This window comes from Manis pentadactyla, chromosome 4, assembly GCF_030020395.1.
Source record: "Manis pentadactyla isolate mManPen7 chromosome 4, mManPen7.hap1, whole genome shotgun sequence".
Taxonomy (NCBI): Eukaryota; Metazoa; Chordata; class Mammalia; order Pholidota; family Manidae; genus Manis; species Manis pentadactyla.
In genome coordinates, this window is record NC_080022.1 from 167,682,815 (window position 1) to 167,710,154 (window position 27,340).

The window sequence follows — 27,340 nt, forward strand, 5'->3', positions numbered from 1 at the left end:
GAGGGCGCAGAAGGCCTTGGTTTTACAGAGCCAAACCCAGGGCAGCGCTGCCCCCTTCAGGGGCACTCAGGGATGTTTTTATAAATAACGGATTTTTCCTTTTCCAAATCTTGGTCCAGCCTGCAAAGGACAGAGCCAGATCCCTTCCTGCCAGGAGAAATAAGATTAGCAGCTGGTCAGGGGAAGGGGAGCCTCAGCGTCCCGTGCCCCGTAAGACATGTCAGGGAAGGGAAACCAGATTATGTCACTCCGTTTTTACAGGGGCTCAGAGAGGCAAAGTAACTTGCTGAAGATCACACAGCTAATGAGGGAAGCCCCAGGATTTTAAGGCAGATCTGTCTGACCAAAACCTGTGCTTTCCCGCTTACTTCTTGGGAGGGTGGACTTCTAGGTCCATCCTAGAGCTGGAATTGGGGCAAGGGAGGCTGGCCAGGGCGGGCAGAGTGAGGCAGTTGGGTGGACTTTGGTCATGCTGACCGGCCCTGCCTGCCTGTTTCCTTCCTTCACTGAGTGGTGCGGGCTCTGAGCCATGGGAGGGAACAGCAAGGCCCATTCTCATTCCAGCCCTGGTACCACCAGCCCGGAGGCCCACTCCAGAGCTGTCAGGGAGGCCGGGGCTCCCAGGCAGTGTCAGGAATCCTGATGAAGCCCTGGTCTGGGGAAACTTATCTCCCTTGAAAAAGTTCCGCTCCCCAGCCCAACAGGGAGCCCCTGGAGTTCCCCTAAGGGTGTGCTTTGGATGGGGCCTGTGGGGAGAGAGGGGGACTGGCTCCACGGCTAGATGTTGAGCCTGTCACCAGCTGGGCTGTCAGGAATAGTAGCCTTCAAGGAGAAGGGAGGCCCAAAGTGTGTCATTTACCCTCCCCCAGGGCTCTGAGGAGAGGCCCCAGCCAGTGGCAGCCCCTCCTCTGGGAAGGAGTGGGGAGCTGGGGCATATCTGCCTCCTTCAGAGGTGTATTCCCAACACCAGGCCCAGTGCCTGGCATGAAACAAGCACTTGTTTGTTGCATGAATGCACAAAGGGATGAGTGAAGGGACTGCGGTTGAGAGTATACCAGTCTGGGCTTTCTCACTCACTCCTGGAAACTAACTGAGTCATCGACCCTCCATTCTCTGCCTCTTCCTCCAAAATTAATCACAATACCACACCCAACTCCACCACCCACAATCAAACCAAGCACCCTATAAATAGAAGGTTTTGAAGAAAAACACACAAAACTAATCAAAAATAATACTTAAAATAAATACAATATATGTCATCATCATTCCCACATGGACTCAAACCATGATCTTTGACATGAAAAACCATTGTTGTAATTAAACCATAGGAACCTAACGACAAATATCCAAAAATATCACCCACTACTCAATTATTAATAAATCTTTTATTGATCTACCTACCCCTTCTAATATTCTCAGCATGATGAAATTTTGGTTCATTACTAGGTATCTGCTTAATTCTACAAATTCTGACAGGCCTTTTTCTAGCTATGCATTACACAGTGATACAGCCGCCGCATTCTCATCTCTTACACGTATCTGCCGAGATGTCAGCTATGGATGAATTATCCGATATATACATGCTAATGGCACATCAATATTTTTTATTTGCCTATTTATACATATCGGATGCAGCATGTACTATGGGTCTTTCGCTTATAATGAAACATGAAACATTGGAATTATTCTTTTATTTGCAATTATAGCAACAGCCTTTTACCATGAGGGCAGATATCTTTCTGAGGAGCAACAATTATTACAAACTTACTTTCCGCTATTCCCTATATTGGCTCAAGCCTAGTAGAATGAATCTGAGGGGGCTTTTCAGTAGATAAAGCAACCTTCACTCGATTCTTTGCCTTCCACTTTATTCTTCCCTTGATTATTCTTGGCCTAGTATTAGTACACCTCCTATTCTTACATGAAACTGGTTCTAATAACCCAACAGGAATTGTATCTGACTCAGATAAATCCCATTTCACCCATATTATACAATCAAAGACATTCTGGGGTTCCTTCTCATAGCTGTGGTATTGATAATTCTAGTCTTATTATCCCCTGATCTGTTAGGAGACCCAGATAACTGCACACCAGCAAATCCCTTAAACACACCACGCCACATTAAGCCAGAGTGGTATTTTCTCTTTGCATATGCAATTTTGCGATCAATTCCTAACTAGGAGGTGTATTAGCACCAATTCTATCAATTCTTATACTAGTAGTAATTCCAATACTACACACCTGAAATCAACAAACCATAATATTCCCACCTTTAAGTCAAGTCGTATTTTGACTCCTAGTAGCTGATCTTCTAACACTGATCTGAATTGGAGGGCAACCCGTAGAACACTCTTTTATTCTAATCCAACAGGTAGCTTCTATTCTCTATTTCACACTAATCCTAGTAATTATACCAATTGTAGGCATTGTTGAAAATAATCTTATAAAATGAAGAGTCTCTGTAGTATAATCTAATACCCTGGTCTTGTAAACCAGTAAAGGAAGCCATAAACCTCTGTAAGACTCAGGAAAGACACAACAGCCCCACCATCAACACCCAATGCTGATATTCTTTATAAACTATTTCCTGAAAAAATCCATAATATATAACTAGAATTTTAGTTCCTAATATCTAAACAATCAAGATAGCACTTAAAGATTTTCACATGTGTAAGTACACATACCATACTATACAAGATATGCTATACATAATACACAAGATACGCTATATTTAATCGTGCATTACTGGTATGCCCCATGCATATAAGCAAGTACATTATATTGTAACAGTACATAGTACATACCTTTATTGATCATACATAGCACATTAAGTCAAATCATTTCTATTCAACATGCATATTACCACCACTGAAGGCCGCTTAATCACCATGCCACATGAAATCATTAACCCGCCCACAATTGTGTCCCTCTTTTCGCTCCGGACCCATTAAGAGTGGGGGTCGCTATAAGTGAACTATATCTGGCATCTGGTTCTTACTTCAGGGCCATGCAACTTAAACTGCTCATTTGTTCCCCTTAAATAAGACATCTCGATGGATTAATGACTAATCAGCCCATGCACACATAACTGTGCTGTCATGCCCTTGGTATTTTTAAATTTTCAGGATGCAAGGTTCAACTAGGCTGTCTGAGGCCCTATTACAGGCAAATAACTTGTAGCTGGACTTTAATTGAATATTATTGGTTGTGCATACTAACCTTAAGGTATAATTCAGTCAGTGGTTACAGACATAACACTTTATAACAACATTTAAAATAAATTAAATCTATACAAATACAAATTTTACATAAGCCATGAATAACTATCAGACTTATAACAATTCTATTAAAACATCAAAAAAGTACACCATTACTTTGATATAATCAACCCCCCCCTTACCCCACTCAACCCCACGTATACTAAATATCTTGTCAAACCCCAAAAGCAAGAATGTGTACACAAGGGTACAATATAAAACACAAAGTATTACTAAGTATATGAATCATAACACTGTTGCACAGCTTTCTGCCTACCTGTAAAACACTTAGATGTTCAAACACATATGACCAGGAATCTTACAGTAACTATCTCCCAGACACAAAATTAAATAAAATACAGCATATCTAAATTTAAAATATTCTATTACTTATCATTTATAAAACTAATATTATTTACTTATAGGTGCCTATAATATAAACTGCTTTCCCTCTACACATATTTTAAAATTAAAGTTAATGTAGCTTAAAAATTAAAGCAAAGCACTGAAAATGCTTAGATGAGTGCATATACTCCATAAACACACAGGTCTGGTGAACATAATCAGCCCTGAATGATTATCAAGGGAAAGAGCTACCCGCCTTCTGCACACCCAAGTTTGCCAGGGTCTGTCTAGCCCAGAGGCTCTGTAGGTAAGGATCAGTGTAATCATGAGCCCAGGCAGGATCAGACTGGGGGCAGAGACTGCTCTGTTTCTGAGCCCCTGGCCAGCCAGTGAGTGGCTGGAGTTAATGGGTGACACCACCTTCTGCTGGAAGTTCTAGCCGTAGCCATCACCTGGCCCCCCTACCTGCAGCTCCTGTCTTCTGAGGAACTCCTGGATAGCAGAGCTAAGAGGGACCTTACGGTATCTAGATCTATCCTTGAATCGTACAGAGGTGTAAAGAGGAACAGTGACTTGACCAGGGTTGTACAACAAGATAAAGGCAGAGGGGAGATGAGCAATACCAGGTGCTCAGCCTCCCAGCCTCAAGTCACCAACCAGCTCACACCCATGTTTACTAAGTCAGTTGGAACCCCAATATAGACGCTGTCAAGGCATTTGTTCATTTATTCACCAACAAACTTGATTCCTACTATGTGTACACTGGGATTTCTCAACCTTGGCACTTGTGACCTTTGGGACCAGATCAGTTTTCTTTGGGGGGCTGTCCTGCATATTGTAAGATGTTCTGCAGCATCTCTGACCAGATGCCAGGAGGTCCTGCCAGTTGTAATGATTGAAAATGCCTCCAGACATTGCCAAATGCCCCTGTGAAGCAGAAAATTTCTTTTTGTTATTTTTAAAACTGAGATATAGTTGATATATAACATTGCATTATTTTCAGGGATACAGCATAATGATTCAATATCTACATATTGTGAAGCCATCAGCAGACTGTGAAGATCCAGCACCCCACGTAGTTACAAAATTTTTTTCTCATGATAACTTTTAAGATTTACTCTCTTAGCAACTTCCAAACAAACAATACAATATTATTAACTATAATCACCATGCTGTACACTACGTCCCCATGACTTAATTATTTTACAACTGGACATTTGTACCTTTTGACCCTCTTCATCCATTTTGCCCACCCATCTCCCCCAGCCTTTGGTAACCACCGATGTGTTCCCTGCATCTGTGAGCATGGTTTTTGTTTGTTTGTTTGAGAATCCACACATAAGTGAGATCATATGGTATTTGTCTTTCTCTGTCTGATTTATTTCACTTAGCATAATACCCTCAAGGTCCATCCATCCATGTGGTCACAAATCAAGATTTCCTTCTTTTTAATGGCTTAATAATAATGATAATGTACATATGTACCACATTTTCTTTGTTCACCCATTGATGGACACTCAGGCTGTTTCCATACCTTGGCTGTTGTAAATAATGCAGCAATGAACCTGGGGGTGCAGATGTTTTTTTCAAGTTAGTGTTTTCATTTTCTTTGGATAAATACCCAGAAGTGGAATAGCTGGATCCTATGGTATTTCTATTTTAAACTTTTTTGAGGAACTTCCAGACTGTTTTCTATAGTGGCTACACAAATTTACATTCCCACCAACACAAAGATTCTCTTTCTCCCACATTTTCACCAACACTTGTTATTTCCTGTCTTTTTGTTATTGGCCACATAGTATCTCATTTTATCCTCATCACAATTCTGTTAGTAGATACTCACATTATGCCCACTTTACAGATAAGTAAATAGAATCAGGTAATTCACCTGAGGTGAACTTGAGTCCCAGACAACTGACTCCATCCTGCATTTCTTTCTTATCCTCTGTCTCTTTCTTGTTTCTCTTTTGTGCTGCTTATCTAAGTTAAGAGTATGCCTGATTATGATTAAGAATAACTGAATTTCATGGCACATAGTCGTAATCAACATTACAATCTCTTTGTTTTCCCCCTTCATTCCTGACCCCCCACAATTACCATTCTCATAGGTTAATATGTGTCCTTCCAATCCACCTTTTCTATGCTTATTTTAAATATATGGATATCCTTAAGTGTACATAATATTCTGTGTGTTTTAAATTTCAGCCAGTGAGTTTAGCTCATTTACTTTATTATAATTTCCATACTGTTGAGACTTATTTCTGCCAGCTTAAATGTCACTTTCTGTCTACCATTTTCATTTTACTTCCTTGTTTAGGTCTGTCCAATCTTGCTTTGGAAGGACTGGTTTTATTTTCCTGATAGGAAAGTTATATAACTTATAAAACCCATGTTGTTTAATTATGCAATTATAAAAGTCCATACTTATAGTTTTCACTATCAATTTCTATCAGTGGGTGTCTTGTCGGTATCCATGTCTTCCTTCCACTACATCTAAAGCCAAGTACCTTAGTGTACTTTCACCTGTCACTGGTTTCTCTCTCCGAGTTTGAACTCCAGATTGGATATACTTTTTGTGTGTTTGTATAAGTATGTGTATCATTTTTTGGTTTGATAACAATGGACTTTTCTACACTATAATCCCTTCTTGTCAGAGTTTATTGCTCCCTCCTGAATTAATTTCTGTATTTGTGCATGTACTCAGTTAAGAGAGCCTTTGTGTAGTGACCTTTCTGATGTCTCCATATAGCTTTATTTCAGAATTTAAATTAAATTAAATTTAAAATTTATTGAGAGTTTAGCAGGGTATAAAATTTGGAGTTCAAAATTCTGCGTTTGTAGTCCAGCCACACATTGAAAATATTACTTTTTTGTCTTTTTGTGTCTGTTGCTGCTGAAAGTTCTAGTTACAGATGATACGTGTTCATTTGTAAGCAATCTGTTTTTTCAGAAAACTTGAAGAGTTTTATCTTCAAAATTCTCAAATTTCATGGATTCTATTTGGGATTTTTACTTTACTCCTCTCCTGTGTGGCATTTATGAGAAAACCCTTGCCTGCCTGCCCCTCAGGGAACCTCCCAACACTCCCTCCAGACACTTCCATTTTCTGGGCAGGGGATGTCACCCCGGGTGTCGGTGTGGAGCCCACGGCTGGCGTGCAATACACTCAGCTCTAGCAGCTGTGGTGGCCTCTTCCCTGCAGTGCACTCAGTCGACACTAGATGGCGATGCTTCCCCCAGCTTCTGGCTTGCAGTGGGGAGCCAGCCACAGTGATGTGCACTGGACAGTGTTCCATGAAAAACAGGCAGAGATGCTCTCCCTGAGCCAGTCATCTGTCTACACTGGGACGTCTCCCACTCCGGGTTGCATTTCCCTCCCATACGGTGGTCCAACCTTTTCTGTCCCCAAGGGTTTCTCATAATCTGTGGCATCAGGCTCCAGGAGCCATCAGCCTCCCTCTGAGACCTCGCTAGCAACCAGGCTGGCCTGGGTTTGTTGAGAAGAGGGGGTACCTTGCCTCCTGGTGCCCCTCCTGCCCCGCTCCATCCAGCACCTGAGTGGGTCCTCTGGACTGAGCTTGCGGGAGCCCTCTCCCTGTCTTCCCTCAGCCCCTACCCACACTGATCTTATCACTTCCTTTTGTCTCCTCTGCAGTCAGACTGGTTCTTCAGTGACAATGAGGACAAGGGAGAGAAAGTAAGTGAGGCAGGGGCCACTGGGGTGGGGTCTGGTCTTAGCGGCCCTCATCCTGGGGTGGGAGTGGGGCCGCAAGGCTCAAGCATGGGGGGTGTCTGTCCTTGGAGCTGATGCAGGAAGCGCAGGCCCTCTCCTCAGGGGCCTCTGATCTGATGGGAGACGCAATCTTGGCCTTCATGAGCCCCCAGTCTGAAGAGAGAGATACTGGCCTTGCCCTAAGGAAACTGAGTCCAGACCCTGCCTTCCAGTCTTATGTGGAGGATACAGGTCTTAGGGAGGTCCAGTCTGATGGGGGAGACAGAGCCCCTGCCCGCAGCTGTAGGAGCAGCTCAGGCCTTCTGGGTTCAGTCAAGGTGTTGGGAAGGCACAGAACAGTCTAATGAGGGACAGGTAGGACCTGCCGTCCAGAGTGCCTGACTGATGAGGGAGACAGTCCCCACCCTGGTGAGCCCCGGTGTGATGGAGGAGGCAAGGGCCCTGGGGTCCTTTCTGCGGAGTCCGCAGTCCAGCCGTGAGGGCATGCTGGCTCACCCTCCTCCTGTTCGCAGACCCCTGTGGATGACAAGGAGCCTCAGTCAGTGCCCAACATCGAGTACCTCCTGCCTAACATTGGGAGGACAGTGCCCCCAGGTGACCCAGGTCCAGGTGAGTGCAGGGGCCTGGGAAGGGGTGGAGGTGGGGTCTGCACCCCGAGGGCATCCCAGATGCCTGGCCAGACGCCCAGCTTCCCTGCCCCCGCTCCAGTGAGGCCTTCCCTGTCCCCACACTGAGGTGGGCTGTGGCGAGGCCTTCTCCCTGTCTGAGGAGGTCCAGCCGCCGGTGTGCCCTCCTCCTTGACTGCTCAGCTGCCCTCACCTCGGGCTGGGCAGGAGCTTTGCCCTCCTTCACTGGTTTCTCTCCTGAGCTTTTTATTTGTCATGGGCTGTGTCCTTCTGGGCTTGTTCCTCTTTTAATTTTTCTTCCTTTTCTCCCTGCTCCCCTCCGCCCACTCCTCCCTGTGCTCTCCTCCCTGCCCTGGATCCTGCCCCATCTCTCCTCCCCTTCCCCTCCTCCAGCGGACCTGTTGGAGATTTAAAGGGTACAGTGTGGCATTGCGGCCTCGGTCACTAACAGTGGCAGGTGATTATAAGAAGGCTGGTGAGGCAGAAACATTTGGCCTGTGAGGGCCTCACCCTCAAACACCATCTACCCACACTCGGTAACAGCTTCCCCTCACCCCAGAGTCCTTCCCTCCAAAGCCCCTTCTCAGGAGGAAGGAGGTCCGTGTTGGAGCCAGATCCTGCCCCCTGCCAGGAAGGCTGGGCACCACATGGCTACACCCCCCACCCCCGCAGTCCCCCAAACTCAGTGGCCTTCTCTCTATGCTGAACCTTGCCACTTCTATTATCTGGGCAGGGGGAGACCTGGCTGGTAGCAGGACCCAGCCTCTCTGGACACCAGTGATGCCACTCCCAGAAGCCTCTCTATATCTAGAGCTCCTGCCTCAAGTTGCCTCCTGGGGCCGGCTCTTCCAGCTTCGGGGGCCAGAGCCCCTGGTCATTCAGCCCCTAAGTCCTGTTTCTAGGCCTCTGGCCCTCTCATAGCAGAGTAGCCCAGAGATGAAGGAACGGCCAGTCCCTTCTTGGCTCAAGGCACTAACTTCTACCCCGTGGATGACCCACCCTTGGTATTTGGACCTCTCCTGTCTCTCACGGAAGCATACCACAGCACCCCTAGGTGCAAGAGGCAGGGTACAACAGGGAGCCAGAGGACTTGGGAGGGTGGGATGGCCAACAGGAGTCCCCTGTCTCTTCTAATCACCTGCTGCCACTCCCCTGCCCCGTGTGTGTCACTGTGTGGTGAACCCATCTGCTCTTCTCACCGTGTGCAGGGGAAGGCTGGGGACGAGGCATCTAACTTGCTTGCCAGAGAGTGTGGATTAACCGCACCTGCCCACTGCAGCGTCGGACCTGGGAGGTCCCTGGGGCAGCCTGCTCCCTCCCCAGTCCTGGAGAGGACACTGCCAGGACTTCTTTCGGGTTCCTTCTTCACCCGTGACATCCGGGAGTGGGAACTGAGTCCCGTTGATGTAATGACTTTATTCTCCCTCATAACTCTGGTTATAAACAGGGGCCTTGCCCCCTCAGGGCAAGTGGACCTCAGGTCTGAAGGTGGAACCTCTCAAGGCTTCATCGCCAGCCCACTCCGCCTTCTGTGTCCCACCCACTTCATGTGTACCCCTGTACGTGATCGTTCACATGGCCCCTCTTCCTTCTCATGTCCTGGAAGCAGGGGGGAGGGGGGAATGTAGGGCACCCACCTCTCTATGCACTGTGTGGTCTCCATTTCTCCAGAGCATCTGTGCTTTGCTGTGTTTGTTGTGGCTTCGTGGACTTCCTCTGACTTTTGCATTTTCTCTCCAGTGCTTCAGAGTAACAGGGATAGAAGGGGAGGGAAGAAGAACTGGGCCCAAGGAAAAACCCCCCTTGCCCTTAACCCTGGGCAAATGAGGGTCCAGTGGCAGACAGCCTGATGTCACTTCCTGCCTCTAAAGGAAATGGTGACTGACATCATTCTCTGCTCCATCCCTGTGCCAGAGGGAATGACATCAGAGGCCCATCGCACTCCCAGGACCTGGGAGATTCTGGGTTTCTGAACTCCCTGGTTTCTGAAGCCTTTGAGGAGAGGGAATTGTGTTCACAAGATTCAGCCTTTACTTGCTCCAATCCAACTTGAATTTTTCTTTCTGTCTCTCGCTAACAGATGCTACCACCTGTAGTTCAGCCAAGCCCAAGGTAAGCGCCAAGGCAATTCCAAAGGCCTTATCCCCGCACAGGCCAGCCCACTTAGCCCACTCAGCCTTTTGGTCAAGGGAATTGGGAGAATTATGGCTGGACCCTGAGGAAAGTTGATGGCTGAGAAGACACTTGTAGTAGAAGGATCTGGCTTGGGAGTTGGGGGGCTGAGAAGTGTTCCCAGCGGTGAGAAGCACAGACAGTCTTGCATCTGAGTCCTGGCCTCACCGCTTAGTCACTTTGGGACATTGGCAAGTTACTTTAAGCTCTTTCTGATCCTCAGCTTCCCCATCTGTAAATGATGGATAATACTTATCTCCATAAATGGGGTTAACAAGTATGTCTGATATAATAACTATCCTTTAAGGTCTTTGGAGAGCCCAAAGCAAGCAGAAAGGAGGAAGTAATAACAGAAATCAGTGAACCCAAAGCTGGAACCAGCTCTCACAGCCAGCTAGCAGCGCGCGCACTCCAGAGCCTGCCCTCTGAGGCAGAGCCCATCAGGCAGTGGTGCCTGCCCCAGGTGGACCCTGCGCAGCTGTTAGATTAGAGCTTGACGGCAGGGGATGCTCGCCGTGTCTTAGTTACCGTGGGCTGCCATAACAAAATACCATGGACAGGGTGGCTTAACCCACAGAAGTCTATTTTCTCACAGTGCTGGAGGCTGATAGTCCAAGATCAAGGTGTGAGCATGGCCACTTTCTGGCAAGAGCCCTCTTCCTGGCCTGCAGTGACTGCCTTCTCACTGCGTCTGCATACAGCAGCGTGAGAGCGAGAGAGAGCTCTCTGGCGGTTCTTCATTCGAGAGAGAGCGCTAATGGCACAATAGGAGCTCCACCCTCATGATCTCTTCTAAGTCCCAATATGTCACCAAATACTATCATATAGGGGGTGGGGGCTTCAATATATGGATTTAGGGAGACACATTTCTGTGCATAGAGCAGGTGAAATCAGCTAAGCCTTGGCTGGTTGAACTGGGCTCATTTCTGTCTGGGTCTCCAGGCACCAGCCAGGTCCCAGTGAGCCCAGTGTGCCTGACACTGAGCAGGTGCTCACTGTGTGTCAGATAAAGGTCCTGGACAGAAGGAAGGAAGGCTGCTCTGGTCTGGTGCAAAGACCCCTGCAGCCTCTCCGCAGAGCCCCTGCCTGCACACCTCTGGTGGCGGGGAGCTCATGCCATCAGAAGATTGCCATGGCAGGGAGCACATAGAGCAATCTGAATCAAGCCCTTGTCACTTGCACCATTGCTCCTGCTAGCCTCCTGGTTTCCTGTAGCCTCTCCTGGACTGACCTCTTGACCTTTATGTGAATCTACTGACCACTACGTTCCTGGAAGTGTCCATTCTGACCTGTTTCTGTAACTAGCCAGGATGAGAGGGTAGTTTGATCAGATGATCCCAGGGGCCTCTCAAGTCTCTCAGAGAGCACTGACCAGTAAAGAAGGTGGCACTGGCCACTTTGTGCTTCAGGTTGATCACAGCAGTGCTGCTATTTTGCACAGCTCCAGGGGGTGCCTTCTGGATTAGTGCAGTGTGGGCAGCCATGGCCCAGGAGCCACATGCCTGTGAATCCTGAATTCCTAACACCTCTGACTTTCTCAGAACTAACTGACATGAGAGAGAGTATGTAGGATGTGGGAGCCACATGAGGCCTCTCTGAATCTCCAGGCATTATTGCACTGTGGCCAAAACAGGAGGCAGCCTGTGAAAAGGGTCATTCCAGCCCAGCAGGGGAGCCAGTCCCAGCGTCTGCTTCTACAAGGCTTCCTATGTTGAGGGGACTCCATTCACCCATTTGTTCATTCACATACCATTTATTGAGCACCTATTATGTGCCAGGCACCATGCTAGGAGTCATGGATGCAAGCACAGATAAGCCACAGACCTTGCTCTAGTGGAACTCCGTTTGATATAGACGATGTGGTAACAAAGTTATTCTGATGTGAGAAGAGCTAGCATAGATTCATTTTCAAAGGGCTGTGGGGACAGAGAAGGGGTCTCCCAGCTCAGCCACAGGGAGAGCTGGGAGGGTGCTGTGCAGAGGATGCCATGTTTGAGCTGGGCCAAATAGGAGGAGTGACAGCTCATCCAGCACATGAGGCCGGGCACTAAGCGCTGCCAAGGTTTAAGTGTAAGTCCTATGGGACCAAGGGCTCATAGATCAGCGTTGCCAGTGTGAAGGCTGCGTTGTGGCTGGGGTCAGGGCAGGGAAGGCTGCATGCTGGGAAAGCTGGGAGCAGGCTGGGAAGGGCCCTGTGTCTGCTTTGTCCTGGCAGGGGCAGGATCCTGCAGAGTCCTGCCTTGCCTTTGAAGGACTGATTGCTCTAGAGGAGAAGGGATTGGGGTGAGGCCTGGGTGGAGGCAGGGAGTCCTACTAGGAGGGGGTGGACAGGCCCAGAAAAGGTGGAGCGAGGGCCTGAATGGAGGGCGATGGGAGCTGCCTTTGGGAGTCATTCAGGAGGATGGGGAGGGAGGAGGCGAGAGAGAATCATGGTCAGGTGGGGAGACAGGAATGCAGGCAGTTTGGGGCAGGGGTCGGAGCATGACGTGGTTCCAGGTAGTGAGTTTCAGACCTGCAGATGCCTTGGTAGAGAGGGATTTACAGCTGGAAGAAGAGTTCTGGAGTTCAAGAGATAGTTGAGTGTTGGATGGGGAGGCCTTGGGAGCAGGGATGTTCCCAGGGAACATGAAGAGAGAGAGAAGGTAGGGGCTGATACAGAACCTTGGAAACGCGGCTTTGTAAGCGGGAAGATGGGGAAAAGAGCCCCTCAGGAGACAGAAGACCAGAAAGGGAGGATTAAAAAGCAGGCTGGTGGAGGCAGTGATGGGCAGGCCAGGACCAAAAAAACACCCACTGGGCTTAGCAGTGAGCATGGTGGCAGGAAGTTGCTCAACTCCAGTTGGAAATAGTTTGGGAGTGGTTTCCATCCAAACCAGTGGTTGTGTTACGTTAGCAGTGATGCGTTAGCTACGTATGGTTAGCAGCACAGCTGGCCGCTGGATTGATCCTGGGCTGGGGCTTGCCCGGTGGGGCGCTGGTGGGATGGCTGAAGTGCATGTTGTAGGTGCGGTGGGAAGGGGAATGGTCTTGGGCTTGTTGCCCTGGAGAGGCAGGTTTCCCAGGCTGGAGTAAGTGGAGGGGCAGGGGAGAGGGGCTGTGATCAGAGAAAGGTCCCTGCCAGGTTCTGGTGATTATAACCTGGGATACTTCTGTGAAATGGGTTCCAACTGTCAAGTATTATTCTCTGTTGGGAGACTGTCATTACCAGAGCTGTGTCTAAATGAATTTCTCTGATGCTGGACATGGAGAATGGAATGGTAGTTGAGGCCCAGGCGAGAGACCAGCCCCTCAGGAAAGAGCTGAGTTTGGATTAAGACCAGAAGAGTTGCCGAGGAGGCTTCAGGATGGAAGAGGACCCTCGGGGGTAGCCTCTAGCGTGGACAGCCGTCCAGGAGGAACGATTTATGGGCCTGTGGGGGTGCTGCCTGGGCTTGGACCTGCTGAGAGTAGGTACTGTGGTGTGTGAGGCGTGGGTGGGAACTTGGGGGAAAGCGCAGCGCTGGCGCAGGTCTGGGCGCCTCCTGCACACTGACCTGTCTCCCGCCCAGGGCTCGTGGGCCCCCAAGAAGGAGCCGTACGCCCGGGAGATGCTGGCGATCTCCTTCATCTCCGCGGTCAACCGCAAGCGGAAGAAGCGGCGGGAGGCGCGGGGGCTGGGCAGCAGCACCGACGACGACTCGGAGCAGGAGGCGCACAAGCCCGAGGCGGGGACGCCGGCGCCGGGGGGCCAGCACCAGCCGGAGGGGCAGCCGCCGGGCGCCGCTGCCCCCGAGCCCCCCGGGCGCCTCAGCCCCCCGGCGGTGCCGGAGGAGCGGCCGGCCGCGGATACGCGCTCCATCGTCTCGGGCTACTCCACCCTGTCCACCATGGACCGCAGCGAGTGCTCGGGCGCCGGGGGCCGGCGGGCGGGCGCGGGGGACGAGGCGGACGACGAGCGCAGCGAGCTGAGCCACGTGGAGACGGACACGGAGGGCGGCGCGGGGCCCGGGGGGCGCGCGTCGCGCCGGCCCTCCTTCAGCTCGCACCGCCTCATGCCCTGCGATACTCTGGCGCGGCGCCGCCTGTCCCGGGGCCGCCCCGACGGCGAGGGCGCGGGCGCGGGCTGGGGGGCCGCCGAGCTGCCGGGCTCGGCCTCGTCCAGCAGCCAGGAGTCACTGCGCCCCGCGGCGGCCCCGGCGGCGGCGGGGCTCGGATCGCGGCCCTCGCGCCTCGAGGCGCTGCGGCTGCGCCTCCGCGGCACGGCCGACGACATGCTAGCTGTGCGCCTGCGGCGGCCGCTATCGCCCGAGACGCGGCGACGCCGGAGCAGCTGGCGCCGCCACACGGTGGTGGTGCAGAGCCCGCTGACCGACCTCAATTTCAACGAGTGGAAAGAGCTGGGCGGAGGGGGCCCCCCGGAGCCTGCGGGTCCTCGGGCGCACAGTGACAACAAGGACTCGGGCCTCAGCAGCCTGGAGTCCACCAAGGCGCGGGTCCCGTCGTCCGCGGCCTCGCTGCCGCCCGCGCCCGGAGCCCTGCAGAGCCAGCCCCCGCGCCGTGCCGCCGCCGCCAGCCTCCATCAGTGTCTCTGACCAGCCCCGCCCCACCCCGCCTGGTGGCCGCCCCCTCCGCCCCCACGCAAACGGGCGTCTCCTCTGGCTTGCGCCCCCTCCTGTGTCGCGCCCGGGTGCATCAGGCCCTCCAGCCTGTATCTGATTGGGATGCTGTAATTGGTAGCGGGGTGGGTAGAGGAGAATGCCGGGTTTGGGCAACGACAGAGTGAAGGGGAGGGAGGGAGGCTCCAGAAACAGAGGGGGGTTGTAGGCTGCTGGAGCCCCGTGCAGGGCTGCTGAGTGCCTCTCCCCTGGTGAGTGACGGTGTGTGCCCTTCTGGCCTTCCTGTGTCTGCACTTAGGGATCCTTGTCTGCCATGGGGTGTGGATAGGGAACCCCGAAGTCTGAGGCTAAAGAAAAGACACCGGGTGATGCTGGCTTTTCGCTCCTTTCCTGTGCCCACCCGCCTCCTCTTAGCTCCTAGCTAAGGTGTGGGGGGAGGTTGATTACGTCTGGGGAGAGGAGATGTAGGGCGGTGGTGCCCATGGGGGGAAGGGGGTTGTGTATGTGTGTGTAGTCACTGTCCAAAGGTGTTACCAGTAGCAGCTCCTCCACTCGTGTCCCCTTCGTCCCTCCCCCCACCACTCCCAGGGCTCCCTGCCTTTGGTACACCCAGGGGTCCTGCCCCCTATTGCTTGCAGAGCCAGAGAAGGGGGTTGGGGCCACTCCATAGAGGCAAGAATAAGACACTGACCAGGGCTTCTCCCCCACCAACCTTTTACCAAATTGTAAATCACCCCACCTAGGGGACTGCGTTAACCATGGGGAGCTGCCCATTCCCCAGCCAGTTTTGGGAGGGTGCAGGGCTCCCCCTCCTAGGCCCCCCTTGGCCCTCTTTTTATTCTTCCAGCTGTGCCTGCTTCTTCCACAGCTCAGGCACACAGACCCCCACCTTCTTCCCCTTAGGAGGGGGCAAAGTAAAGCATCCCTGGTGTTTCTCTCTCTCTCTCTCTCACACACACACACACACACACACACACACACACACACTGATTTATGGGGTCTGAGCTGGGCTGTTCCTTCAGGATGGGCGGGACCCAGCCCCCTCTTCTCCTCAGCCCCCTCTTCTCCCCACACGTTGTAAATAGACCTCAGATCACCAGGCCTCCCCCACATGCCCTCACTTATTCCAGGCAAGCCCAGGTAGGGTTCTGAAGCCAAGTCTATCAGTCCTCTTGTTTTATGCAAAGATTTGCTGCAAAGTAGATTTCTCTGTCCTCCCTCCTGCATCCTTTTATTGTAAATATTGTCTCTAAATGTGTAACATATTATAAAGAATTTATAAGGATTTTTAAAGATGTTTTGCTCATTTAAAAAAGTGTTAACAGTGTTGGCTAGGTCTCCTGTCCCACGTCCGCATGTCTCCTTCCACTGTGTCCTTGACACACCTCTTTAGGCGACAACTAAGATTTCCTGCTTCTGAAAAGTCCTGTCTTTAAAGTATAGTCTATATCTTGGAAATAAATGACCTTCCTTAAGGCACATGTCAGCTGTCGCGCTTGTTTTGGGGGGAGAAGCAGCTGGAAGACAGAATGGGGTTGGGATGGAGAGAGGTATCTGGCCATGGAAGGAGGACAAAGGGGGATGAGCCAGGTGGTGGCAGAGTGGAGGCAGGCAAACCTCTATGCGGTAGGTTTAGGTGTCCTGGGGCTGGGAGGAACAATGGCAGGGGCACAGAAGAGACGAGAAGGGTGCTTGACCCTCCGTGCTGCAGGCGCTCTCCATACTCCTGCCAAGGCCAGGGAGGCACACAGGCACCTTCCTTCTCTGGCTGGCCTGCACCTTCGGAGGGGTCCAGAGGGTGCTGCCCCACAGACAGGAGGCTCGGGGAAGGCCCAGGTCACTGCTGGGGCCCATCCTGGCCAGCTGCCATCACAATCACTCCAGGCCCAGGCAATATCCAAGGGGACAGTATGGGTTTTGCCCATTGGCTTAGACACATGTGTAAGCCTACAACATGGGATGGCTTCCTTCTATGTCCTGGCTCAGTAGTTGTCCTTGCTGGCATCCAGACTGTCTCTGATGAGCCTAGTAGCCATCTGTTGAAAAAGCCAGTGACATTCATCAAAGAGCCTGGAGCTGGGAAGAGCTCAGTCACTGACTGAATCCTCCGTCCTTCCTCCGTGCTCCACCCCTGCCCCACAGGTTGTTCTATTTGGCAAAATAGCCAAGAGCTGGTGTTGTGGGCTCACACCAGCCCCAAGGGCTTTACATGCTCAAGTCGGTCCTCCAACACTTTTGAGCTCCACATCATGGTTATCTCCATTTTATATATGAGGAAACTAAGGCACAAAGAAGTGACATTACCTGTTCAAGGTCACACAGCTAGTTAAGTATAGATGAAGACTAACATTCCAGCCTCCTATTTAGGAAGGATCTTTGCAAGTTAACTGGGTGGACAGCCTCCCTGGGTCAGAGATCTTCTGTCCTGGTCATCACCTCCCTCCTTGCCATTCTCTGCCCAGTGCTGACTGCAGGATCAATCTAAGCCCAGAGGAAGGACATATGGACAGGGTTATCTGCCTATTGGGCAACTTCTCCAGGCTATAGTAGGCTTGGATGAGAATGAATTAAAATCCCGTGCTTCCCTTCAAAAACAAAGGAAAAATGAAGATCTCTCCAGTAAAGAAAAACAGAATTTGTCATTAGCAGACCTGCCCTATCAGGAACACTAAAGGAAGGCCTGCAAGCTGAAACGAAACTACACTAGATGGTGACTTGAATCTACACAAAGGAATAAAGAACACCACACGGTAGCTACATAGATACTATGAAAGACAGTATAAACATTTTTATTTGTAATTCTTTTCTATGTTGTATTTAACTCTGTCCTCAAAAGGCAACTGCAGTAATCAGAACACCGCAGGCAGGTTTATAAACATACAAAGGTAAAACTTGTATGACAACAATAGTACAAAGGAGCGGGGAGGGAATGGAGCTATACTGCAAAGTTTTTGTATGCTGTTAAAAATTAAGTTAGTATTAATCTGAAGTGTATTAAGTGAAGATGCTAGGTGTAATCTCCAGGGCAACCAACTAAGAAAATAACTCAAAAAATATTCTACGTGAAACAGGGAATTTAAAAAATATGTTATAAAATATCTATATTACACAAAAGAAGGCAGGAATCAAGGAATAAAGGAATAAAAAAACATAAAACATATGGAAAAAATAGCAAAATGGCAGACATAAATCCTACCTTGTCAGTAACCACATGGAGTGTAAATGGAGCAAATACCCCAGTCAAAAGGCAGAAATTGGCAGAATTGATTTTAAAACATGAGAATCCATCTACATGATGTTCACAAGAAATTTACTGTAGATTCAAAGACACAAAAAGGTTGAAGGTGAAAGGAAAGAAAAAGATGGCAGGCAGAGTTACTGACGGAACCAGAGCAGCTATCAAGTGCGAGACAGAACAGACTTTAAAGACAAAAATTGTTACTGGAAACAAGAATAACACTTTTATGATCTAAGGACCAATCTATTAAGGTAAAATGATCACAAATATGTACACTTCAAAGAATAAAACTAACGGAATTGAAAGACATTTCAAAATAACAGTTGGAGCCTTCAATCCCACCTTCAATAACAGATTGGACAACTAGCCAAAAGATCAGTAATACATTTGAATAGCACTGTAAACCAACTGGACCTAAGAGATATCTAAAGAAGACTCCATCCAACAAGGGCAGAATACACATTTTTCTCCAATGCACGTGGAATATTCTCCAGGATAGGCCATATATGAGTCCATAGAAGAGGGCTTGATAAATCTAAAAGCATTGAAATCGTACAGTTTACTCTCCAACCACAGTGAAATTAACAACTGAAGAAATGTTGGGAAGTTCACAAATATGCAGAAATACAAAAGCACACTCCTTAATCACCAATGGGCTAAAGAGGAAATATAGAGGAATTTAGAAATACTTTAAGATGAAGCAAAGCAAAACCACAACTTATCAAAGCTATGGACTACAGCAAAAGCAGTGCTTAGAGGAAAATCTGTAGCTGTAAATGTCTGTATTGGAAAAGAAGAAAGATTTCAGATCCGTAACCTAAATTTTCACCTTAAGAAACCAGAAAAAGGAAAGCAAACTAAACCCAAATTAAGCCAAGGAGGGAAATAATAAAGATAATAGAGATAAATGAGATAGAAAATAGGAAAAAAAAGGATAAAATCAATAAAACTACAACTTGGTTCTTGGAAAAGATCGACAAAATTGACAAATATTTAGCTAGACTGATGAAGAAAAAAGGATTAAGAAATTCATTTAAAAATTTCATTTTTAATTAATTTTCCCTGTTTTCATTAATTCACAACTACAGTGAGATACCACTTCACACCCACTAGAATGGTTTAAATCAAGAGAAGAGAAGACGACGAGCGTTAATGAGGATATGGAAAAATAGGAGCCCTGGTACACTGCTGGTGAGGATGTTGAATCGGACAGACTGCTGTGGAAAACAGTCCAGCAGCTCCTCAAAAAGGTAAACATAGAGTTACCATGTGACCCAATAGGTTCACTCCTAGGTATAGCCCCAGGAGAAATGAAAACATATGTCCACACAGAAAACTTGTACATGACTATTTACAGCAGCATTATTCATAGTAGGCAAAAGGTGAAAACAGCTCCAATGTCCATTAATGGATAAATGGATAAACAAATTATTGTACAGTATATACAAACAATGGAATACAGGATTATTCAGCCATAAAAAGGAGCAAAGTGCTGGTAAATTTTACAACTGGGATGACCCTTGAAAACATTATGCTAGGTAAAAGAAACCAGACACAAAAGGGCACATATTGTCTGGTTCTTTTTGTATAATATCTGTGTTGAGTGGGCAAACCCACAGGGACAGATTAGAGGTTACCAGGGAAGGAAGTGGTATGGAGATAGGGAGTGTACGCTTAATGTATGGGATGTGTTTATGAGGTGATGAAAATGTATGCTCACTTTGAAACTAGAGAGAGCTGATGGGTTGCACAACATTGTGAATATATTAAATACCACTGAACTGTACACTTTAAAAGGATTAATTACTTGTTATGTGAATTCAATCTCAATAAAAATCCTTAAATAACAAGATACTCGTAAATACAGACTGCATTAGAAATTGAATAATATGACATAATTTTGGAAGATCTAGTTTTGTTTTTTAAACCTTGGTGTGAATTAGTGCAGCCACTGTAGAAAGCAGTATGACAGTCCTCAAAAATTAAGTATAGAACTACCTAATGATCCAAAAATTCTACTTCTGGGTATTTACCCAAATAAAACAAAAACACTAACTTGAAGAGGTCTCTGCACACCCATGTTCATTGCTGCATCATTTACAACAGGCAAGATACGGAAACAACCTAAATGTCCTTTGGTAGCTGAATGGATAAAGAAAAAGGTGGTAAAAAATACAGTGGAATACTATTTAGCTGTAAAAAAAAAAAAAAGAATGAAATCTCAACATTTATAACAATATGGATGGACCTTGGGGGCATTATGCTAAAAGAAATAAGTTAGATAGACAGATACCTTATGACCTCACTAATAGGTGGAATAAAAAAAAACAAGCTCATAGATACAGAGAACAGATTGGTGGTTATCAGAGGTGGGGGCTGGGGGAGATTAGGGGTGGGCAAAGTTGGTAAAGGTGGTCAAAGATACAAATTTCCAATTATAAATTGAATAAGTCATGGGGATGCAATGTTCAGAATGACAACTATAGTCAATAACTGTGTTGCATGTTTGAAAGTTGCTAAGAAATAAAATCTTAAAAGTTCTCATCACAAGAAAAAAATTCTGTAATTATGTCTGGTGACAGATGTTAACTAGACTTACTGTGGTGATTATTTTGCAATACATACAAATATCAAATCATTATATCATATACTTGAAACTAATAGTGTTATGTGTCGATTATACCTCAATAAAGAAAGAAAATCTTTAACACCCTCCAATTTTACTTCTATGAGCAAAGAACAATATAAAAATGAAATTAAGAAAACAATCCTATTCATGATTGTATCAAAAATAATAAAATACTAGGAATAAATTTAATAAAAGCACAAAACTTGTACCAACATAACTACTAAACATTGTTAAAAGAAGTTAAAGATCTAAATAAATGGAACGATATTTCATGTTTTAAAAGACAATGTTGTTAAGATGGCAGGTCTTCAGTTGATCTACAGAGTCAACATAATCTCTATTAAAATCCCATCTTGTTGTCTTTTTGGCAGAAATTAGCAAGCTGACCCTAAAATTCCTATGGAAATGCCAAAACAATCTTGACAAAGAAAAAGAAGTTGAAAAAAAAAAAGAAAAGAAAAGAAAAAGAAGTTGAAAGTTCCCAGTTTCAAATTTATTACCAATCAAGACAGTATGGTACTGGCATAAAGATAGCCATATATTTCATAAGAAACATTTCTTTGGGAAAACCCCAAATCTGTCTGGGTTGAACTAAGAGGAATAGGGATTTTTTCCCCTGCCATTCTGGCATGGCCGTGTAGAAGGACCGTGACAGTGGCCTGAGCTAAAGCAGAGAATCTGGAGATATTGAGTGAAATTTCTGGGGTGGGGATCAGGGTTAAGGGATGGAGCTTCCTGCCAAATGGTGTTATGAGTAGTGGTAGTTGGTCACCATCAGTGAGTGTCAAGGGAGCCTGTTAACAGCTAATGGGCATGGTGGCCGTGAGCCCAAGGCCCCAGCCCTGTGGACTGTACTCAGTAGCCCTGTGAGCTCCAGGATTGCTCAAGCCACTCAGATCAAAGAGGCAGAAAATGCCCAGAGGACCCAGAGACGTGCAGTGAGGGGAAGAAGACAAGGCCTCCCCAGGTTTGGGTTTGTAAAGCAGTCAGTCCCTTTTCTCCCATCAACCAGGATCCGCCTCTGGGGCCAGCCTGATGCTGGTCAAATCCTTGCTTTGCTCAGTCAGTCTTCCCCGTCAGTAAAACGGACGCAGTGGTACCTACAGCCCACATCATGAGGATTACATGAGCACTTAATAGATAGTAGTGATGAGTATTACAAAGCATTACAAAACATGGCTATTGGGAGGGCTAAGTCCTGAATTTCAATCCTAGCTCCATCACGTCATAGCTACAAAGCCTCTGAGACAGCTCCCCTTGCTTCAGCCATGGGACTGTGGGTGCCGAGTGAGTCCAGGCAGCCGGCATCCGCACCTGCCCTGACTTAATGGCCCCGCACGCCCACCCTGCCCTCTCTCTTCTCCTTACCCCAGCCAGAAGTAACTTCTGAAATAGTGTCCATGGACGCTTTCTTACCTAAAACCCTCCAGTTGGCTTCCATGGCTCCAAGAATAAATTAATTTTCTTACCGCATCCCACAGGACCTCCTGGAGCAGGGCCTCTGCCCACCACTCCAACCTCCCCGCACCCCCCTTCCTCAGTTCCCTCTACTTGGATTTCATTCATTTTCCGGAACCCACAGATTACATCCCACCTCAGGGCCTCCTGCCTGGGACACTCAGCCACTGGCTCCCACGTAGCCACTCATCCCTTTTAAGATCTCCACTCAAATATGCTCTCAGGGCCTGGTCACCTCTCTGAGGTGGTCCCCATTACTCACTGCCACAGGTGCAGCAGGCCTGCTCCCCTGTGGCATACTCACTGCTGTCATGATCCCGCTCAGGGCCGTGTGCTCCTGTGTCTAGGTGGCTGCACTTTGGGTGCTGAGCCACGATCCCAGGGAGTGAAGCAGCAGTGCCTGGTGAGGGGCACTCACCAGGCGCTGGGAGGATGACAGAGGCACCAGGCAGAATTCCTGGCATGTGGTCGATGGTCCCATTTGTTACCTGATCTTGAACCACCAGTGAATGGGGTAATTCTGGGAGATGAGGGGTTTTTTGGCTACTCTCCCAGCTTTTTGGGGAACAGGATGCAAGAGAGAAGGCCAATTCTGCTAACATTTAATAAAGGACATAAGGGATGAGGTCTGGCTAAGAATCTGAAGGGCTGCTTGGCAGGTGGGTGGCCATGCCCTGCAGACAGTGAGCAGATCCTCAACCTCCGTCTCCAAAGAGACTTTTGATCTTTAGGAGAAGGAAGTGGGACTGGGACTCCAGAGAGTCCTGTCCAGTGGCTCCAGGACACTGTTACCATGTTGTGGAATAGAAGGGATGGGGTTGGGGAGGAAGTAGAGGAGATCCAATAATACCCGACCTCAGGCAAACAGGAGGACGCCTAGGAGGGCAGCCTCGAGGACCCTTAGGACGTGCTACAACAGCGGCACGGCATTCAGAACTCCAGGAAAACCTGAAAAACCCAATCAGGCCATCCGGCCCACTCAGTGTGGGGCAGGCTGGACTCTGACTTGGTAACCTGGAAGGGTTCAGGCAGCTTGCTGCCCACAGGGTCAGGGGTCCAGGGCCCCCACCCAGCCAGAATCCAGGGTAAATCTCTCCATAGTCTTCCAGTTTCAGAGGCGGCCATGGGGTAAGTGGAGCCAGTAGGTCTTTGAGGAGGAGAAAGCAGAAATACAACACAATTGAGGCTGAAACTAGATCTTCAGACGAGTATTCTTCAAACTGTGAGTTTTAATCCATTTAACCTAACTCAGTGGGTTGTGACCAAAATGTTTAGAATTTAGCAGGAGATACCAGAGCACACTGTATATAGTAAGCACTGTTTCACTAATTGTGTGTGTGTATACATATCTAAATCATTGAGATATAAACTATACTTCTTACTGTGAATTACAGTTTAAAAAAAAAAAACAAAGTTTGTAAGCTGTTGCTCTTGAAAGGATGGGCAGATACCATGAGGTGTCATCCCACCCAAGGGGCAGGTGACTGAGGCTCAACCCTGGGGACTGCTGGAGGTAATCAGACCCTACTTGGTTTTCAGAGGAAAGTGCTGGGTGTGGGATCAGGCAAAGCTGGATTCTAACCCTGGCTCTGCATCTCACTAGTTGTGTGACTCTGGGCAAGCCACAGAACAACTCCGGAGGTGTCACTCGCAGGTGACAGTAATGCGAGTAGCTACCTGAGTGGTAAAGTGCCTAGCCTAGAGCTGGCGTCTCATGAGAGTTAATGGTGTTCCTCTCCAGTGTCACAGATGGTGGTGGTTCTGACAGGCCCTTGGGGACAACAGACCTCCCAGGGCCCAGGTTTCTGCTCCCCCTCCTTCCTGCCCTGCGTGCTAAGCTGTGGGGCAGCTGGCTGCCAAGGACTCCCCAGCCTCCACCCCATCCATCCCATCACCTTCCAGGGTGAAGATGAGAAATAATGAGACAGCAGCCTATATAGGAAGGAGATCCAGGAGAGGAAAAAGAAATAAGTTTTATTTAAGCCCCAAACACTCGGCTAGAAAAACTGAAAAGGAGAGAGAGTAGGGAAGTGGGGAGAAGAAAAAGGACATTAAAAAAGAGACAGAGAAAACACAGCAACCCTTTCCATTTAGAAATTGTCAAGTTACACTGACAGAGGTCACAGAATATCCACAGAAGCCATCACTGCTACACCAACACGGGCCCTACAGGATGGATGGGGCAGGGTGTGGAGCCAGAGGTCACCTGGGGGGGCCCACCTGGGACCCCTTGCAGAGCCTCAGGCCTGAGGCTCCTGGGGAAACAGCATATTGTGGAAGGGGTGGGAGAGAAACCCCCCATGCGAGTAAAACAGCATAGTGGACAGGGGCTGGGGGGACTAGTACAGGAGTCCCTCCAGGTGTCTTAGTTTTCTCTTGGTCAAGCACACACTGATGGACAGAGCAGCGAGGCGCATGCAGCTGGGGGGGCAGTGACGTGCTGTGGGCTTTGAGAGGACCACGGGGATGGGTGCTTGGGAGGGGAGCCGGAGCGAGTGGTGCAGGGATGATGGGACAGGCATCCCATGCGCCCAGGTCCGCACACAGGTATGCACGCATACACCAGCACATACAGCTCATACGCGCCTCCACAGACACCTCTGTACACACGTGTGGCCCACACATACAGTCTCTCGCAGCTCATGTCTGCCCACACACACTACACACCTTCTCACACGCAAAGCTCCTCCACACCTATGCGCAGGTTCCCAAGCAGGTTCCATGCACCTGCGTGCTCATGCCTCCCTGCTCACTTGTGTGGTGGTCACACCTGTGCACACACATGCCTCCCTCCACGCAAATGCCTCTCAGCCCGTAAATGAGCAGGAACCAAAGTGAAAGAAAGATGCTGATCCCACTGGGCTCCAGGTGAGCGGGTGGGACAGGGTACAGGGCTCCTCCATCTGTCCCCTTCGTGGTGGACACCTCCCCCACCATCCTCCTCCCCCCACAAAGGGACATTCAACTCAGGACAATGACAGTGGGGCACACATTCAGGTCACAGGGCTGAGGGTGGGAGGTGGGGGCAAGCGAAAAGTAGCAAGCAAAGACTAATGGGGTGGAGGGAGGAAGGGGCACCACTCCCCCCTCTCCTCCCAAGTCAGGGGGGTCTCTGTACAGCCAAATCAAACCAGACCGTTTCACTGGACCACAGAAGCCAGGCGATGTGCCCACCCTCCAGCCCCCTCCCCCCGCTAAAACAGCGGCCAGGGAGAGAGTGCCGTGGTTTTCTTTTTTTTTTCTTTTTTAAATATTTATATATATTTATATTACGTATATTATATATATAATATGTAAATATATTTTTAAAACAATATAAAATGTTAAGACACTTCACTTAAATGTAAAGAGTTGCCTGCAATTAAAAGTAATTGCATCATTTATGAGGTCCTTTTTTTTTTTTTCTCTTTTCGAAGGTTTTTTTTTTCAGGAAGGATTTTTTTTCCTCTTCTTCTGTTATTTTTTCAAAAAGGCTTACTTGCCTTTGTACAAAAAAGATCCAAAGCTAGAAAACAAGGATGAACCAACAAAAAGCAAAACAAAACAAAAAAGAAAGAAATGGAGAAACACAACCCAATTTCCCCTCCCTCCCCAACCCTCAACAGCTCCCCTGGTCTCCCAGAGCACTGACCTTCCCTTTAGGCCCCAGGGTCTAGAAGCTTCTGCCCCTTCAGTGACTCTTTCTTTCTGTGCTTACTCAAGGAGACTAGTCCCAAGCCCCCACCCACATGTGCTCACCCCACTTTGTGCTCCAAATAGGAATTGGCTCCCAGGGGACCCCCACTCCATCCTCCTCCTCTGCCACCCACCAGTGTCCCTGCCGGCCCCTCACTGTGCCCTCTGGGGCCTGGGCTGAGAACCAAAATTGGTCTCTCCCTCCCCATCTCAGGATCTGACCAAAAGCCTCACTGCTGACAGCCTGTGCAAGGCAGGTGTCCACAGCTGGGGGCTGGCTGGCTGCTCAGCCCTCAGGGACCCTCAAGATCTCACCAGGGGTCACCAGCTTCCCACTTAAAACCCACATCTCACTCCTTCCCTTAAAATTCTCAAATCTTAGCGGATAGTTGAAGGTTAAGCCGCCCACCTGTGAGGTCAGAGCTGTCCTCACTGTCCCCATCAGCCTCCTCTTTTTCCGCCATTTCCGTCACAACCAGACCCTTCCCACCCTCCAGGACTCAAAATCTAATTTTCTAGGCCCTTCATTCTAGCCCACTCCACCCCCCATTAAATAAGTTAATATCATTTAAAGTGCTAAATCAGGAAACTAAAAGTACCAAATACCCCTCCTCGGGGCTGCCCTCTCCCAAGGCAGTGTCCCCAGCGTCAGGCTGTCTGATCAACACACCGTCCACAGCCAACAGTCCAACAGGGCCCTTCCTCGGCTTGCAGCACAGGCCCGGCAGCTCCTCACCGCAGGAGGGGAGTCCCAGGAAGCCGCCTCCTCTCCAAGGACACAGATGTGCATCTCATGCCCGCCCTGAGGCCCCTCAAACTCTGGCCTCACTTCCAGCCCATCCGTCTGGACTCCAGGCCCACCAGGGCTCCAGTGGCAGAGAGCAGAGGGGCAGCAGCACTGTCACGTCCCGCAGCTGGACAGCTGGGGTGCCTCCAGGGCCAGCGTCTCCCTGTGCCCCATTTTCCAGCCTGATACTGGAGTTGGTCCAACGTCCAGGTTTTCCTCCAGGAAGATTTCTGAGGACGGGGAGAGGGGCTGCCTCGCCGCTCCAAGGCTCCGTGGCTCAGAGTTTGTTTGGCGTGTTCTTGGGAAGTTTGGGGGCAGGCAGAAGGGAGGGTGGGGTGCGGGTGCTTCAGGATGGGCTGGGAGGGAGGGTGGGGGAGGAGGAGGAGGAGGAGCCGTGACCGCAAGGGGGCCGTTTGGGAGTAGGAAACCAAGGGAAGGTGGTGTGTTTTGGTTTTGTTTTACTGTTTTGCTTTTTCTTTTTTAAAAAAAAAAGATAATTAAAAGTGAATCATTAAAAATCCAAAAACACCACAGAGAGCTGAGGAGGACCACAGCCACGGCAAACCCTGGGGAGGGTCCGGAGACTGGGTGGCGGTGTGGGGGGATGAAGGGCTGAAGCAGAGGGAGTGTGATGCCAGGGGAATGGAGGCGGGCAGGCCGGGCGCGGTGCCTCGGGACTTCTAGAAGGAGATGGAGGAATTCCTCGCCCCAAAGGAAGTCAATACGGGGATGGAGGTTCTGGAAGCCGAGGGCTTTTCTGAGACGGGGCTCGAGGTCTCATGCGACCCGCTTATGTCTTTAGCTGGTTTAGCGGCCTGGAACACA

General features: G+C 49.0%; 2 protein-coding genes across 9 annotated transcripts in view; one reads left to right on the top strand and one right to left on the bottom strand.

Annotated features, from left to right (window-relative positions):
- Positions 1–16,207, top strand: part of ARHGAP23 (Rho GTPase activating protein 23) — a 77,472-nt gene extending 61,265 nt beyond the window's left edge. For 6 of the 7 annotated variants that reach the window (XM_057501410.1, XM_057501408.1, XM_036930483.2 and 3 more), the window contains 4 exons: positions 7,258–7,299; positions 7,848–7,944; positions 10,042–10,073; positions 13,682–16,207. In XM_057501410.1, coding sequence (XP_057357393.1) covers positions 7,258–7,299; positions 7,848–7,944; positions 10,042–10,073; positions 13,682–14,704 — 1,194 coding nt within the window. In that variant the 3' untranslated portion in view covers positions 14,705–16,207. The remainder of the gene's footprint in view (positions 1–7,257; positions 7,300–7,847; positions 7,945–10,041; positions 10,074–13,681) is intronic. The other variant, XM_057501411.1, reaches the window with a different exon arrangement.
- A 7,799-nt stretch (positions 16,208–24,006) lies between these two features.
- SRCIN1 (SRC kinase signaling inhibitor 1) overlaps positions 24,007–27,340 on the bottom strand; it is a 66,253-nt gene continuing 62,919 nt past the window's right edge. For both annotated transcript variants that reach the window (XM_057501423.1, XM_057501419.1), the window contains one exon: positions 24,007–27,330. In XM_057501423.1, the coding sequence (XP_057357406.1) occupies positions 27,196–27,330 (135 nt within the window). In that variant the 3' untranslated portion in view covers positions 24,007–27,195. The remainder of the gene's footprint in view (positions 27,331–27,340) is intronic.